Source organism: Amblyraja radiata, chromosome 33, assembly GCF_010909765.2.
Source record: "Amblyraja radiata isolate CabotCenter1 chromosome 33, sAmbRad1.1.pri, whole genome shotgun sequence".
NCBI lineage: Eukaryota > Metazoa > Chordata > Chondrichthyes > Rajiformes > Rajidae > Amblyraja > Amblyraja radiata.
Window position 1 is genome coordinate 28152807 of NC_045988.1, and position 18510 is coordinate 28171316.

Here is an 18510-nt window from a genome sequence, read left to right on the forward strand (position 1 = left end):
GTCCTGCTGCACTTCGTGCTCCAGCATCTGCAGTTGCTTACAAATCCAATTCCTGCTCCAGCATCTAAGGTCTCTCGTGAATCCCTTTCCTGTTCTCCTTTCTTCCCTGTATTCTGCAACTTATTCTCTCTCACTCATATCCAACAACTCCCCCTTGGTTTTCTCCACTACCATGGGATGATTGAGTAGAGTTCATTTTTAGAACAGTTAATTAAGCTGCCAATGCGTTGTTGGTCTGTGGAAGGAAACTGGAGCCCCCAGAGGAAACCTGTGATGCCACAAAGAGAACACGCAAGTTCTGCACACGGAATTGATTGCAGATCCCGAGAACTGTTACTATAACCGTTGCTATATCTTGCCACCCTTCAAGTTTCTTCCAATAGCTATTGCGATAAACCGTTGCCACGTCCATGCAAAACTTTGTATTTCATGCCTTGTAGTTATTCCTGCTCTCATGAAGATTAATACGAAGAGAAGTTATGATGTAAACATTCTGCCCATTACCTTTGATGCTCTTGAACTTGTTCCAATTACAAGCAAAAATTCCACTGAAAGATACATTTGATTAACAATAGGTAATTTTAACACATTTATTTGCAAATGTAACCAAAACTGTGAAGTCTCGACAAGAGTACATGGAAGTCACTGAAACAGCGATGCAACAGCGAACACAGCAGTAGCCACGCAACTGTAATATATTGCCAGCTGGCGCACTCGTGTTTAGGTATTATGCAGACTATTTGCAAAGTTTTTGTTTTGATCTATGTGATGCCCAAACAAAAATATTTCCGGGCAGCCAACACTGTGCCTGATTAATAGTTTGTGCAAGGAACAATGTGAGGAATTGCAAATTGGTGCCAAGTGCCAGAAATGTAGATCAAGAATACGCTATACAGTCCACAGTGTATCAGCAAACAGTTGCATTTTCTAGCACAAGATCAAAACTAGAGCTATTAGCAAAGGAAAATACTGCAGGACTGCTTCCAGAAATACTAAATCTATTCCAAGAATTGGAAAATGCCAATGTTAAAGCCTCCAACAGAATGGAGTCAGGTCTTCCCCGTAATCCCCCCAAAACAACTTCATGACACTGGGAAAGGATCAACTGTCCAAAGGCCATTCACCCATCGGTAAACAGTGGAGTGACAGTCACCCTCTTAGAGATTCAGGACCATTGACCACCAGGGCTGCAGTCCACCAGATGGTATTGCAAGACCAGAGGGTTCACCTTGTCACTAATGTCATCCCAATGTCAGCCCATGCATTTCTGCTACACACAGTCTACCAGGAACATCACGCCCACCTACCCAAAACATCCCCAAACCAACAGTCCCTGGTCTCACTTACCCCTCTTCCCTGAGCATACAAATGGCCCTCCAGGACACGTACGCTGCCTTCTCTGTCCTCACCATCAAAGGGAACCCACACAACCTGCCCCACCTACATTGGGATGGACAGCAAAAACCCTTGTTTCTACCACCTCCTAACCGACGATGAAGACAACCTCTTCCCCTCCAACTCCCAGTTCAAGGCATAACTCCCCCCACCCCCCCACGTTGGGTACCCTCCCCCAAGGCTCATCTACACAAAGCCTCCTCCCAACTCATAGACACAACCACCCCTCCTCCTCCTCCTCCCCGATGCTGCCAAATGATTGTTCTCTTTTCCCTCTCAATCCACACCACCATTATTCTGGTGTCTGCACCTACGCTCCACACTTGCCTCTCCCACCCACCATCTCCCTCGTTAACCAACCCCTACAGTCCCTCCCCTCCTCAGCCTGACCACCACAACTCCTCCCTCCCTCCGTGTCAGCCACCACAACCCTCAGCCAGCGGCCGCAACCCCTCTCTCCCGTCGTCAGCCTGACCACAAGCCCTCTCTCTCCGCCTCAGCCAGACACCATAACCCTTCCATCCTCTCCTCAGTCTAACCACAACCACTCCCTTCAAGCCTCAGCCAGACACCACAGCCCCTCCCTCCCTTCCTGCGCCTGGCCCAGCGCAATGCAGCCCGCACCCACTCCATGCAGCCTCCGTGTCCCGGCCTCGCGCGGCCCCATCCCACCAGGCCGGGCAAGGGGGGCTACTCCCCGGCCGGCGATGTGGCGCAGAGTCGGGCGGCACTGATTTCTGTGGTAAATCCAAGGGCGGAGATAGATAACGGGCCGGGTCGCCACCCTCCTGGGGCGGACGGGACACGGCGGGCTCCTTACCTCGATATAGGCAGCCCCCGCGGGCTGTGCCGCCAGCAGCAGCAGCAAGCGGCCGACAAGGGCAAGGACGGCTCCGGTTGCCATGGCGGACCTGCTCCTGCTCCCGCTCCACTCAGCCTCTCGTCCCGAGCGTCGACTAGACACCAGCTCCTGCGCGCCCCCAAGTATCAAGCAACTGCGCGGCGCGGCGAGGCGCGCCCACAGCCCACGCAGCCCGACGTGCTCGCTCACGAACGGCACGCCCCCAGCCCACGCAGCCCGACGTGCTCGCTCACGAACGGCACGTCCTCCACCTGCGCTTCCGCTCCATGTTACCAAGTTACACAGCTGAAAGAAGGAGGAAGCAATGTCTTCGCACCTTACCTCGCTCTCTTTCCTCCATCTCCCATTCTTCAACTCTACACATTTCCCCTCACTCTTCTGTCTCCCAGCTTCTCCCACACAGCCCCACTCCAATTCTCCTCTCTCTTACTCAGTTACTCTCCCTGACCCAACTCTCTTCATCTTTCTGTTTCTCTCCATCCAAATCCCATCTAGTTGAGCAAAGTGGTAGGTGTTCTGTCAGGGCAACCTTCACTTATACTGAGCTGGGACCAGAGTCTAAATGTGTTGGATATCCAGGGCTGTTAATAAGCGAAATAGGTGAGGATGCTGGAGAGTTCAGATGAGGGAAAACTTAGTGTAGGGTACTGTCAGGGGGAAATGGTGGGAAGAAACATGTTGCACACAGAAGTAGAAATAAGGTAAACAAATTTGAGGGACAAGAGAAGTAATAATATATTTGCCATTGCAGGGATTTGGGTTGCAAGGTGCCCAAAGTTGGGAAATAAATTAATTTTTTTAGAAGAGATAGGAAAAATGGAAAAGATGGATTATGAAGAATGGAATAAAATTAGTAGAGAGAAAGGATCTCAATTAGTAGAATGAATGTTGGGTGGAATTAAGAAATAGAGAAGGGTGGAAAACAATGGTAGGAGTTGTCCACAGGCCTCTAGGCGGGAGTGGCCATGTAGTTCAGAGCATAACTCAGAGAATTGGAGGCAAATGCAACCAAAAGTAATACAATTTTCATGGAGAAATTTAAGCTATATCTAGATTGGGCAAACCAGATTGGTGTAATGATATGGAGGATAAATCCATGGAATGTATGAGATGGTTCACAAGATCAATGTGCTGATTAACCAAGGCAGTAACAGGCTGTTTTATACTAAATATATGGAGATAATTAACAAATGAATCTTGGGGCCTTTTGGGGAATGATTTTGTTCAATTCTAAACAGTTTTGCCTTGTTTACATTTAACTGCATTGCACCACCTCCAAGCAATTATAGACTTCCGTAGATATGGAGACCAAATCTTGCATGCATGATGACAGATTTATATTCCACAAAGGCCCTGTGGAATTGCAGAATTTTGTTGCGATTAAGGACAACATTCCATTTGTAACTGAATCATCTGCTGTATCTGGAGATGAAATGTATGCATTGCATAAATTGCATTGAAGCAGCTCACTGTGGTTCTAAATACCACCATTACAAATTGCTTCTCACTTTAAAAATATATAAAAACTCGTATGCCAAAGTCATAGTGTTGCAGATTAAAAAGATGAGGCAAATTGTTTAGTTAAAGTGGGCAAGTTCAGTCGGCAGAACAGACAGGGGCAGGACAGGAAGCAAGCTGGGTCCAAAACACAAAACTGCATTTATTTTAATGCAAGAAGCTTTACAAGTAAGGCAGATTAACTCAGGAAATTGAAAGACTTCTTGGATTGTATTATTATAGCCATAACAAAAATGTAATTAAGAGATCATTAGGTCATAAGTGATAGGAACAGAATTAGGCCATTTGACCCATCACGTCTATTCCACCATTCAACCATTGCTGATCGATCTCACCCTCCTAACCCCATTCTCCTGCCTTCTTCCCATAACCTCTGACGGTCATACTAATCAACAATCTATCTATCTCAGCCTTGAAAAGATCCATTGACTTGGCCTCCACAGCCTTCTTTGGCAACGAATTCCACAGATTCAGCACCCACTGACTAAAGAAATTCCTCCTCATCTCCTTTCTCAAGGAACATCCTTTAATTCAGTGGCTATGACTTCTGGTCCTAGACTCTCCCACTAATGGAAACATCCTATTCCCTAGGGTGCAGTACATCCGGCCCAGGTGACTTATCCACCTTTAGCCCTTCAGCTTCCCAAGCACCTTCTCTTAGTAATAGCCACTTCACTAACTTCCACCCCCTGACTCTCATAAATTTCAGGCAGGTTGCTGGTGTCTTCCACTGTGAAGACTGATGCAAAAAAGTAATTCAATTCCTCTACCATTTCTTTATTCCCCATTATCACCAGCATCATTCTTCAGCAACCCAACGTCCACTCTTGCCTCTTTCTTACTCTTTATATAACTGAAGAAACTCTTGCTATCATCTTTTATCTATTGGCGAACATACCTTCGTATTTTATCTTTTCTCCCCGTATTGCCTTTTAAGTTAACTTCTGTTGTTCTTTAAAAGCTTCCCAATCCTCTGACTTCTTTGCGATGTTATATACCTTCACTTTTAGTTTTATGCTGTCCTTGACTTCCCTTGTCAGCCACGGGCTCCTCATTCTCCCCCTGGAATCTTTCTTACTCTTTGGAATGAAAAGATCCTACTTCTTCTGGATTATTCCCAGAAACTCCTGTTCCACCATCATTCCTGCCAGGGTCGCTTTCCAGTCAACTTTGGCCAGCTCCTCCGTCATGCTTCTGTAGTCCCTTTTGCTAGGCTGAATGGCCTACTTCTGCTCCTACATCTTATGGCCTTACTTCAGCCATTCAACCTATCGAGTCTGCTGTCCTATTCGATCATGGCTGATCTTTTATTCCCTCTCAACCATTCTCCAGCCTTCTCCCTGTCATTTTGACACCCTAATCAATCTCTGCTTTAAAAACCCTCTGTGTCAATGAATTTCACAGATTCACCACTCTTTGGCTAAATAAATTGCTCCCATCTCCAATCTCAGTCCTTTTATTCTGAGGCTGTGCCCTCATTGGTAGGTTTCAATAGATCCCCACTCATCTTTCTAAACTACAGCGAGTAGAGGCCCAGAGCCATCAAATGCTCATACGTCAACCCAACTATCCCTAGAATCATTCTCATAAACCCAGGGCTGCCAACATTGGGTGAGAGTTGGGAGTGAGAAATTGAGAGAGACCAAGCCCGAGGGAGCATAGCGACTGAGGGGGGAGGAGGTTGTTGGAGGAGGGTGTCCCCCCGTCCCCCCCTATCATTGGTACGGAGCTTTTGCATTTTTCAGCTTGAAATTGTGCAATGTGGTGCACACTGTAGCGAGTCTTTTAACTTACACTTGAATGCAATATTTATGCTTTAAATTGGATTAGCTATGAATAAGATAAGGCTAAATTACATTCCTAATTACATTCCACAGTAGAGACAGGCTCTGATCAACAGGTGCAGCACATGAATGATCTTAGTATATTCATGTATGGAAATCAGATTACAATCAAACACTTGGCCCATGTTGACCAACCTGGGTCTCACAGCACACCTGGTACTACTCCTGACCCTGACTCCAGTTGCATACCTTCTCTGATTCCTGACCCTGAATCCAGCCTTACACCTGGCCCCCTTTACTGCCCTGATCATAGCTGTTTACCTGCTTAGGTTCCCAGTGCTGAACACTCCCATTGTCCCAGCTTTGACTGCCCCCCTTGTACTATTCCAGACCTTGACTCTGGATGCACACTTGGCCTTGCTCCTTGCCCCCTTTGCACTGACAATATATCTGGCCCACACATAAAGCCCCATATCTGACCCCCTGGACAACCTATTACGTTCAAGTCCACAGGTGCTTATCTAATGCGGTAATCTTTTATGGGGCACTTGTGTAACAAAATTTGCTACACCTTTGTTAACAAGGCTTCCTTGTTATCCAACATGCTAGTTACTTTGTCAAAGAAGTCATCAATTGGTTGAACACAATTTCTCATCAATAAAATTATACTCGCTCAGTTATATAAGTATTCTGTTACCATTTCCTTCATTTTCCTAACAAACTGGCCTGAAATCATTTTCACCCCCAATATTTTCAGTATTTTGCTGACTTCCTCTCTGCTGGGACTTTTCCGAAATGCAAAGTCCAATAACTATATATTTAAGCAATATTATTCTATTAAATGTGATATTGAGAGTACATCATATTTTCTGTGGTATTCATAACACAATGATAAACATATCTTTGTTTTGATTGCACCTACCAATATGCATACATTATTATATTACAGTTAATATGTACCGTGGGCAAATTTTTGTTCCAATGCTCCCCATTCCCAATTACTTTTACATTGAAGTGATTGACATCCAAGTGAAGTTTAAATGGCATCAGAAAAGTAAAACCTCCGGAATGGATGATATTCATTAGGTGGTTGGCTGGAGTCAGTATCAGCACAATTACTATATTAAACATTGAATCTTCAGATGTATCTCTGTCACTCCTTTAAAATATGCCCCTTCTTTGAACAAGCTCTTAAGCATCACATCTGAATCAGTTTCCATCTGACTATACTCCTTGAGGATGTTCATCTAGTGTTCAATTAATAAAACAATGAGATTGGGGCCATTTCTATTCAACCTGCCAAAGGAATTTGAGGGGGGGGGGGGGTTAGAAATAGTCGATGAGGTAAACAAACATAATAGTTGAGTGGCAAATGGCAATAGTGCTACCTGCCCAATATTGAACTGAAGGAAATAATGGGTTATCGGGGCTGTATGCTGAGACAGACAGCTTGACACCTTGCATGTCATTTTAATATTACACTTATCCCATTTCCCTGGATATTCCAGATTAATAAATTAAGGTTTTGTCAACTAATTACAAATCAGGCTAATTACATATCAATAACATTAGTCAACTCCGAAACACGAAGCGCTGAGCATTGGGATCCAGACATCTCGGACAACTGGCCTCAGTTCCCCGCTCACATCTGGCAGTGTTCTCTGTATGAACCAGAGGCCACGGAGCGTTTTTGAAAGTGGGGGGCTGAGCGATCACTGGCCTTGGGGGTACCCGGTGAGGGAGTGGAGCAACCGAGTGCGGAGAAGCTGTGGGTGTGGAGCAACCGAGTGGGGAGAGAGTGTGTCCCCTCCCACGGTAGGGACTTTTTGAAATTTGATGTACTAAAATCATGTTTTAGTGCATTGTAGAAGTATGATTTCAATGTTTTTTTGTTTGTAGTATTTTTAAGAGGTACCTTATTAAGGGGTAACTTTTTCCACACAAAGGATGGTGGGTGTATGGAACAAGCTGCCAGAGAAAGTAGTTGAGGCAGGGACTATCCCAACATTTAAGAAACGGTTAGACTGATACATGGATAGGACAGGTTTGGAGGGATATGGACCAAAAGCAGGTAGTGTAGCTGGGACATGTTGGCAGGTGAGGGCAAGTTGGGCCGAAGGGCCTGTTTTCACACTGTATCACTCTATGACTATATTATACCTCCACCATGCATGAATGCTTCAAAATCAAGTGGTTGAGTTTTATTGCCATATACTCAAGCATAGAAAATAGGTGCAGGAATAGGCCATTCCGCCCTTCGAGCCAGCACTGCTATTCAATATGATCATGGCTGTTCATCTAAAATCAGTACCTCTTTCCTGTTTTTTCCCCATATCCCTTGATTTCGTTAGTCCCAAGAGCTAAATGTAACTATCTTTAAAACATCCAGTGAATTGGCCTCCACTGCCTTCTGTGACAGATAATTCCACAGATTCACAACTCTCTGCGTGAAGAAAGTTTGTCCTCATCTCAGTCCTAAATGGCCTACCATTTATTCTTAAACTGTGATCCCCTGGTTCTAAACTCCCCCAACATCGGGAACACTTTTCCTGCAGTTACAGTAAGTGAAAATCTAGCAGGCAAGCAGGATGCTTTCTCCAACCACCCCCATTGGAAGGCCATTATCTTCCACCGTTTCTACCCAGTGCTTGGTACTTACTTCCAGCAGCCACTAGTTGTCCTCCTAGATGCACTGAGCTGCAGCCTGATCCATGCCGATCACCTGGGCACATTCGGCACAGAGGCTCTCACGGCTTCCGACGCCTCCGACGGCTCGGGACTCTTGCACTGAAGCTGCTCCATGGCCGGAGTGCAACCTTCCAACGGCCCTGTGGCTTGCATTGAGGCTGCTCCATGGCCTGAACAGCAGCGAGCGACTCGCCAGCCCGGCAAACACTCGCCAGCCCGACAAACACTCGCCAACCCCAGCAAACACTCGCCAGCCCCGGCTCCCCGTCCGCATCTGTCCCCGCTGCTGCTTGTGCTTCCATCCCTCCCTTAGCCCCAGCTCTCTAACACCCGCGGCCCACGCTCAGTTGATATACGACAGAGTGTGAGAAATTTGTGATCAGCTTGAGAATTTGTCGAAATGTGTGATTCTCACGCTCAATGCGTGAGAGTTGGCAGCCCTGTAAACCTCCGCTGGACTCTCCAACACCAGTACATCCTTCCTCAGATATGGGGCCCAGAACTGCTCACTTATATTCTAGTCCTCTTGAATATAAAAGCAAGGATGTAATGTGCCATCCTTACTACTGATACAACCTGCAAAATAACCTGTGTAAGAAAGAACTGCAGATGCTGGTTTAAATCGAGATAGACACAAAATGCTGGAGTAACTCAGCAGGTGAGGCAGCATCTCCGGAGAGAAGGAATGGGGACATTTCGGGTTGAGACCCTTCTTCAGACTGATGTCAAGGGAGGGGCAGGACAAAGATAGAATGTAGGCGGAGACAGAAATACTAGTGGGAAAACTGGGAAGGGGCAGGGGATGGAGAGAGAGAAAGCAAGGGCTATCTGAAGTTAGAGAAGTCAATTTTCATACCACTGTTGTGTAAATTACCCAAGGGAAATATGAGGTGCTGTTCCTCCAATTTGCACTGGGCGTCACTCTGACAATGGAGGAGGCCCAGGACAGAAAGGTCAGATTGGGAATGTGAGGGGGAGTTGAAGTGCTGAGCCACCGGGAGATCAGGTAAGTTAAGACGGACTGAGCAGAGCTCAAAAAGTTCAGAGTCGATAAACACCTCCTGGTCCGTTTCTATCAATCAATCATTGAAAGCATCATCACCTCCTCAATCACAGTCTGGTACGGTAACACCGATAGTCACTCACTACACAGAATACAACGCATTGTCTCCAAGGCCTCCAGGATCATCAACTCCCTCTTCCCCTCAATCCATTCCAGTTATCTCCAACGTACCTCACAACGGGCAAAAAAGATCATCTCGGACCACTCCCATCCAGCAAATCACCTTTTTCAGTCTCTCCCTTCGGGGAGGCGCCTCAGGTCACTTGCTACTAAAACCACCCGCTTTAAAAACAGTTTCTTCCCCTCAGCAATAAGAACTCTCAATTCCGTCCAATAATCAGACAATAATATGACTTTTGATGTATACAGTGTCTTGTCTATGGTCTTTGTTTGTTCTTTTGCACTATGTATTGTTGGTGAGATTTGTGATTTGTGATGTGGTATGGATGCACTTTATTACGGTGATCTGTGTTATTAGTGGTATGTAACAAAAGCAGTGTACCATCATGTACCGAACCCAAATACCACCAACCCTGGTTGCGTGGCAATTAAAGATTCTATTCTATTCTATTCTATTCTATTCAGTGAAATGATCGCCAAGCCTGCGCTTGGTCTCGCCGATGTAGAGAAGTTGACACCTGGAACAGCGGATACAGTAGATGAGGTTGGAGGAGGTGCAACTGAACCTCTGCTTCACCTGGAAAGACTGTTTGGGATCTTGGATGGAGTCGAGGGGGAAGGAGAAAGTACCTGGGAATGGGAAGGGACGAGTTGACCAGGTAGTTCCGGAGGGAACGGTCTCTGCGGAAAGCAGAAAGGGGTGGAGATGGGAAGATGTGGCGAGTAGTTGGGATTCCGTTGGAGGTGTTGGAGGATTATATGCTGTGTGCGACGGATGCTGGGGTGGAAGGTGAGGACAAGGGGGACTCTGGCCTTGTTGCGAATGTGGGGAGGGGGGAGTAAGAGCGGAGCTGCAGGATATCAAGGAGACCCTAGTGAGAGCCTCATCTATAATGGAAGAGGGGAACCTCCGTTTCCTAAAGAATGAGAACATCTCCGATGCCCTGGTATGGAACACCTCATTCTGGGGGGCAGATGCAAAATAACCTTTTGGGAATCCTGAATCCTACAAGCACTCCAAGGCCCTTTGCACCTCTGATTTCTGAACCCACTCCCCATCCTGAACCCACACCCCAAATAATATTCACCTTTATGAAAGTGAATGACTGTACACTTTGCTACGCTGTATTCCATTTGCCACTTCTTTGCCCACTTTCCCAACCTGTCCGAGTCCTTCTGCAGATTTCCTGTTTCCTCAAAACTAGCTGCCCCTCCACCTATCTTTGTACCATCCACAAACCTGGCCACAAAGCTATCAATTCCATTATCAGGTCATTAACATATATTGCGAAAAGTACCGGACCCAATACCGATCCCTATGGACAGTACTAGTCACCGTTAGCCAACGTGAAAAGACCCTCTTTATTCCCACACTTTGCCTTAGAGTCATAGAGTGATACAGTGTGGAAACAATCCCTTCGGCCCAACTTGCCCACACCGGCCAACGTGTTCCAACTACACTAGTCCCACCTGCCTGCGTTTGGTTCATAACCCTCCAAGCCTGTCCTATCCATGTACCTGTCTAACTGTTTTGTAAACTTTGGCGGAGCCCAGACATTCTAGTCCTAGCAACATCCTTGTAAATCTTCTCTACCCTTTGTAGCTTGACAACATCTTTCCTATAACATGGTACCCAGAACTGATCACAATACTCTAAATGCAGTCTCACCAACGTCTTATACAACTACAACTTGACCTCCCAACATCTATACTCAATACTCTGACTGATGAAGGCCAATGTGCCAATAGCCTTTTTGACCACCTTATCTACCTGCGACTCGACCTTCAAGGAACCATGTACCTGCACTCCTAGTCTACAACATTCCTCAGAGCCCTACCATTCATTGTGTAGGTCCTGCCCATGTTAGACTTCCCAAAATGCAACTGCTTACATTTATCTGTATTAAATTCTATCAACCATTCCTTAGCCCACCTGGCCAATCGATCAAGATCCTGCTGCAAATTTTCACAACCATCTTCACTTCTGCCAGTTGGCCAATCTTCTATTCATGCTGGTACCTTGCCGAGAATACCATGGGCTCCTATCTTTAGCAGCCCCGCATGTGGCACCTTATCAAAGACCTTTTGAAAATCCAAGTGAACAACACACACTGACACTCCTTTGTCTATCCTGCTTGTTATTTCCACAAAGAATTCCAACAGATTTGTCTGGCAAGATATCCCCTTAACAAAACCTGACTGACTTCAGCCTATTTTATCATGTGCTTCCAGGTCCCCCAAAATCTCATCCTTCATGATGGACTCTAAAATCTTACAACCACTGAAGACAGACTAACTGGCCTATCATTTCCTTTGGTACACAAAAATGCTGGAGAAACTCAGCAGGTGCAGCAGCATCTATGGAGCGAAGGAGATAGGCAACATTTCGGGCCGAAACATTTCCTTTCTTTTGCCTAGCTCGTTTCTTAATCAGTGGAGTTACATTCACAATTTTCCAGTCCTCTGGAACTATTCCTGACTCCAGTGATTTTTGAAAGATTACTACTTATGCATCCACGATCTCTACAGCTATATTTTTCAGAACCCTGGGGTTTAGTCCATCTGGTCCAAGTGACTTATACACCTTTGGACCCTTTAACTTCCCAAGCACGTTCTCCTTAATAGCTGTGACTGCACTCACTTCTGCCCTCGACTCTCAAATTTCTAGCATGTTGTTGGTGTCTTCCATCATGAAGACTGACACAAATAGCTTATTCAGTTCATCCACCATTTCTTTTTTCCCATTACCACCTCGCCAGCATCATTTTCTAGTTGTCCCTTGCCTCTTTTTTTTACTAATTATGTAGCAGAAAACCCTGGTATGCTCTATTATATTATTGGCTAGATGAATTTCATCTTTTCTCTCCTTGCTTCTTTAGTTTTTTGGGGGGGGCTATTAAGGGCCTCCAAATCCACAAGCTTCCCACTAATCTTTGCCATATTATATGCCTTCTCTTGCTTTAATGCTGTATTTGCCTCATTCTTCCTAAAATATGTTTCTTCCTCTTTGGGAAGAAAAGATCCTGCGTCTTCTGAATTACTGGTAGAAACTCTTACCATTGTTGCTCCACCATGCTAGGGTCCCTTTCTAATTAACTTTTACCAGCTCCTCCCTCGTGCCCCTGTAGTTACATTTACTCAACAGTAATTGATTGATTGATTGATTGATAGACTTTATTAATCCCCTTATTCAGGGGAAATTCTGATGTCCTTGCAGCACACTAATAAAAATACAACACAGTATTCATGAAGAAATTCAACACCAAAACATAAAAACATCCCCCCACAGTGATTCCCGCTGTGGGGGAAGGCACAAAGTCCAGTCCCCATCCTCTTGTCCACCCATAGTCGGGCCTATTGAGGCCTCCACAGTCGCCGCCACGGTGCCCGATGTTCTCGCCGGGTGAAGGTACTCCGGCGTCGGGAGACAGCTGATTTTGGCTTCTCCCTCTCAAACTGCAGGTTGAATTCTATCATATTATGATCGCTGCCTCCTTCGGTTCCATCATCGTCTCTAATCAAATCTGGTTCATTACGCAACACCAAATTCACAATTCCCTTTTCCTCAGTGAGCTCGACAATGAGCTACTCTAAAAATCCATCTCATAGGCATTCCACAAATTACTTCTCTTAGGATCCAGTACCAACCTGATTTTCCCAGTCTGCCTGTATATTGAAATTCCCCATGACCACTGTATCATTACATTTCTTGCATGCCTTTTCTATCTCCTGCTGCAATTTGTCCCATTTATCCTGGCTGCTATTCAGAGGTCTGAAAATAACTCCCATCAGGGTCGTTTATGTAGTTTCACAATTCTACCCAGAAGGATGACAGATGGCACAATGGGCTAAGTGTTCGGCTGGCGACCGGAAGGTAGCCGGTTCGAATCCCGCTTGGAGTGCATACTGTCGTTGTGTCCTTGGGCAAGACACTTCACCCACCTTTGCCTGTGTGTGAATGCGTGTGTGATTGGTGGTGGTCGGAGGGGCCGTAGGCGCAGATTGGCAGCCACGCTTCCGTCAGTCTGCCCCAGGGCAGCTGTGGCTACAGAAGTAGCTTACCACCACCGAGTGTGACTGAGGAGTGAATGAATAATGCGATGTAAAGCGCCTTGAGTATTAGAAAGGCGCTATATAAATCCCATCCATTATTATTATTATTATTATTATCTTCTGATCCTGCTGAGGATTGTATTTCATTCCTTACCAACAGAGCTACTCCGCCCCCTCTGTCCAGCTGCCTGCCTTCTGGAGAATGGGCAGATTTTAAAAGTGAGAAAGAGAGAGTTCAGGATAATCCATTGGAGATAGGCAAGGCTTAAAACAACATTTCTGTGTTTGCACTGAGAAGGTCATGGAAGCAGGGTCTACTGTAATTTGTAATCTATATTAATGACAGATGAAAATATAGTTGGCATGGTTAATACGTCTGCAGATTACACAACATTTGTGGTATAGTATATAGTGAACAAGATTCATTAAGATTCCAACAGGATCTAGGTCAACTGGGAAAATGGGCGAATTGAAGACCTGAAGGACACAGTTACAGAATTTCCTGTAAGTGGTGACTCAGGTGGATAAGTTGGAGCAGAAGGCGTTTGGTACCTTCGGAAGGATGTTATTAAGCTGCAGCTGATGTAGAAAATAGTCACAAGGATGAGGACAGAAGACTTGAATCAGTAGGTGAGGTTGGATAGAGTCATAGAGCATGGAAACAGGCCCAACTTGCCCATTCCAACCAAGTTGACCCATCTACACTGCGTTTGGCCCATAAAGCTTTTCTGTCCATTTATGTCCAATACCTATTTTATGATATTAATAAAGTATAAACAAATTGTATGCATAATTTATTGGTCATCAAATTCAGGACGTCAATTCAAGTCAAGTTCATTGTCATATGAGCGTATGGTACGGTATAGGTTTAATGAAAATCTTGCTCTCAGCAGCATCACAGGCGTATTTCATCATATGACACATGCAGGATTGCTCGACTTTGGCCAGCATTGGATTGGTGCCAGCCAGGCCGACTGGAATAATGTTGTTAGCTACAGGCAGGATATAACATGACTACAACATGACTGGGCTCTGAAGAAATGTTTCCATGATCATCAACCCCAAAACTGCACAAATGTAAGGCTCAAGGGCCCAAATTATGAAAATGTACTTCAGCATCTGAAAAACTGTTGAATATTTCAACTTCAAATTTATCAAACATGGATTAAACATGAAATAGAATATACCGGAATCAATATTGGCAATATGTAAAGGGACCTACAAGTGAGAGGGAATTGGACAGGGCAAGTCACTGAAGTGTCTGTGGGTGAGCTCTTTGGGATCAGCAGCCACAGTTCTAATTATGCAGTTTGCATATCGGGCCAATAGATCTATGGACGATGCAGTCAACCTGGGCCTGCACTTCATCCTACAGCACCTAGACCGCCAGGGGACCTATGCGAAGATTCTGTTTGGTGATTTTAGCTCTGCATTCAACACCATTGTGCCAGAGCTACTACACTCTAAACTTTCCGAGTTGACTGTGCCTGAACCCCTCTGACAGTGGATCACCAGCTTCCTGACAGACAGGAAGCAGCATGTGAGGCTGGGAAAGCACATCTCGGACCCGCAAACACTGAGCATAGGAGCACCGCAAGGCTGCGTACTCTCTCCTCTCCTCTACTCTTTCTACACCAACGACTGCACCTTCACAGACACCTCTGTCAAGCTTCTCAAGTTTGCGGACGACACAACCCTGATTCGACTGATCCAGGATGGGGAGGAATCTGCCTAGACAGGAAGTGTCACAGCTGGCGTCCTGGTGCCGTCGCAACAACCTGGAGCTCAATGCTCTTAAGACAGTGGAATTGATTGTAGACTTTAGGAGAGCTCCCACTCCCCTCACCCCACTCACCATCAACAACACCACAGTCACATCTGTGGAGTCTTTTAAGTTCCTGGGAACATCATCTCCAAGGACCTTAGGTGGGGGGCTACGATCGACTCCACAGTCAAAAAAGCACAACAGAGAATGTACTTCCAAAGGCAGCTGAGGAAGCACAATCTGCCACAGGCAATGATGGTCCAATTCTACACGGCCATCGTAGAGTCTGTTCTCACCTTCTCCATCATGGTCTGGTTTGGCTCAGCCACCAAGCACAACACCTGGAGGCTGCAGCGAATCGTCCGATCAGCAGAGAAGGTTATTGGCTGCAACCTTGCCTCCATTGATGAACTGTACAATGCAAGGGCCAAGAAGCGAGCAGGCAAGATCATCGCTGACCCCTCTCACCCTGGCCACAAACTCTTTGAATCACTTCCCTCTGGAAGGCGACTCCGGATTGTCAAAGCTGCCACAGCCAGACATAAAAACAGTTTTTATCCAAGAGTAGTTGCTCTACTCAACAGCCAAAAATCTGTAGCCTCCCTTTGATCTGATATTTTGTTGGTTCACATGCTTGATCAATGGTATTTTATCATTAATGTTTTATTATTATTAATGTTTAGTGTTTTCTGAGTCATTCGTAACTGTCACTGCATGTCATGTTGTTACTTGTAGGTGGAGCACCAAGGCAAATTCCTTGTATGTGAATACTTGGCCAATAAACTTACTTACTTACTTGCAAAAGTTGATTGGAGAACATTATTTGCAGGCAATGGAACAATGGAAAGTGGCATACTACTGAAAGTGTGATGGTGAGACTTGAAGGAATACACGCAACTGTAGAGTGAAGAGCAAGGCAGGTAGGCACTCTGGATGAGATATTGATTATTGAGGCTCTGGTCAGGGAGAAAAAGGACCGATAGGTCAGGTATAGGCATCTGGAATGAAGTGTTTCCCGGAGGGATACAGGGAATTGACGAACATACTTAAGAAGGAAATCAGGAGGGCAAAAAGCAGGGCATGAAACTGCAATGACAGATAAGATTAAGGGAAAAGGTTTGACATGGTTTCTGCATGGTAGGCTGCTCTGGAAGGTTAGATTGCATGGGATCCAAGGATTGGATAGCAAATTGGCTCCATGGAAGAAACCAGAAGGCGATGGTGGAAGGTTGCTTCTCGGACGAGCCTGAATAATAGAGAGGTTGGGCAGTCTAGGACTTTGGAGTGCAGGAGACTGACAGGTGTCATAGTCATAGAATGTGGAAACAGGTCCTTCGGCCCAACAATGTCCCAGCTACACTAGTCCCACTTGCCTGCGCTTGGTCTATATCCCTCCAAACCTGTCCTATCCATGTACCTGTCTGTTTCTTAAACAATGGGATAGTCCCAGCCTCAACTACCTCCTTTGGCAGCTTCTTCCATACATCCACCACCCTTTGTGTGGAAAAGTTACCCCTCGAATTCCTATGAAATCTTTTCCCGCTTACCTTGAACCTATGTCCTCTGGTCCTCGATTCCCCAACTTTGGACAAGAGACTGTGCATCTACCCGATCTATTCCTCTCATGATTTTATACACCTCTATAAGATCACCCCTCATCCTCCTGCACTCCATGGAATAGAGATCCAGCCTACTCAATCTCTCCCTGTAGCTCACACACTCTAGTCCTGGCAACATCCTCGTAAATCTTTTATGAACCCATTCAAGCTTGGCAATCTTTCCTATAACATGGTGCCCAGAACTGAACACAATATTCTCGAAGGTACACAAAATTGCTGGGGGAACTCAGCGGGTGCAGCAGCATCTATGGAGCGAAGGAAATAGCCTTTTGAACACAATATTCTCGATGCAGTCTCACCAACATCTTATACCACTGCAACATAACCTCCCAACTTCTATCCTCAATGCTCTGCTGATGAAGGCCAAAGTGCTAAAAGCCTTTTTGACCACCTTATCTACCTGCGACTCGACCTTCAAGGAACCATGCACCTGTACTCCTAGATCCCTCTGCTCTACAACACTACCCAGAGACCTACCATTTACTGTGTAGGTCCTGCCCTTGTTCGACATACCGAAATGCACCACCTCACACTTCTCTGTATTAAATTCCATCAACCATTCCTCCGCCCACCTGGCCAATCGATCGAGATCCTGCTGCAATCTTTCACATCCATCTTCACTATCTGCAAAACCACTAACTTTTGTATCGTCAGCAAACTTGCTAATCCTGCCTTGTATGTTCTCATCCAAATCAATGATATAGATGACAAACAGTAATGGTCCCAGCACCGAACCAGTCCGAAAAGCAACCTTTCACCATCACCCTCTGCTTCCCTCCATGGAATCAATTTACTATCCATTCAGCTAGGTAGACACAAAAAACTCAGCGGGACAGGCAGCATCTCTGGAGAGAAGGAATGGGTGACATTTCAGGCCGAGAGCCTTCTTTAGCCATCTCTCCTTGGATCCCATGCGATATAACCTTCCAGAGCAGCCTTCCATGCGGAACCTTGTCGAACTCTTTACTGAAATCCATGTACACATCTACAGCTCTGCCCTTATCGACCTTTTTGGTCACATCTTCAAAAAAATCAATCAGATTTTTGAGACATGACCTCCCACGTACAAAACCATGCTGGCTATCCCTAATCAGCCCTTGCCCATCCAAATGCCTGTATAACCAATCCCTCAGAATACTCTCTAGTAACTTTCAACTACAGATGTTAAGAGCACCGCTTATAGTTCCCAGCATTGTCCCTGCAGCCCTTCTTGAAAAGAGGCACATTTGCCTCCCTCCAATCTTCCGGCACCTCTCCTGTATTTAAGGACTCATGAATTTCAACCTGGGCTCCCACAATGTCCTCAGATATATCCGATCAGGCCCTTGAGACTTGTCTATCTTCGAACACGACTTCGATCTTCTCCAGTACTTCTTCGACGGTAACACTGACTGTCCCTCAAAACCTCATTGACATCATTGATGTAACTAGGAAAATGGACAAGGGAGAGCCAGTGGATGTAGTGTACCTAGACTTTCAGAAAGCATTTGATATGGTCCCACAAAGGAGAGTAGTGGGCAAAATTAGGGCACATGGTATTGGGAGCAGAGTGCTGACATGGATAGAAAATTGGTTGGCAGACAGGAAACAAAGAGTAGGGATTAACGGGTCCCTTTCAGAATGGCAGGCAGTGACTAGTGGGG

The 18510-nt window shown here is 45.7% G+C and overlaps 1 protein-coding gene across 4 annotated transcripts in view; it reads right to left on the reverse strand.

Annotated features, from left to right (window-relative positions):
- Nucleotides 1-2521, reverse strand: part of aplp2 (amyloid beta precursor like protein 2) — a 128154-nt gene extending 125633 nt beyond the window's left edge. For 2 of the 4 annotated variants that reach the window (XM_033049758.1, XM_033049757.1), the window contains exon 1: nt 2216-2408. In XM_033049758.1, the coding sequence (XP_032905649.1) occupies nt 2216-2299 (84 nt within the window). In that variant the 5' untranslated portion in view covers nt 2300-2408. Of the gene's footprint in view, nt 1-2215 lie in introns of all 4 variants that reach the window. The other 2 variants (XM_033049759.1, XM_033049760.1) reach the window with 2 other exon arrangements.
- Between the last annotated feature and the right edge of the window lie 15989 nt (nt 2522-18510).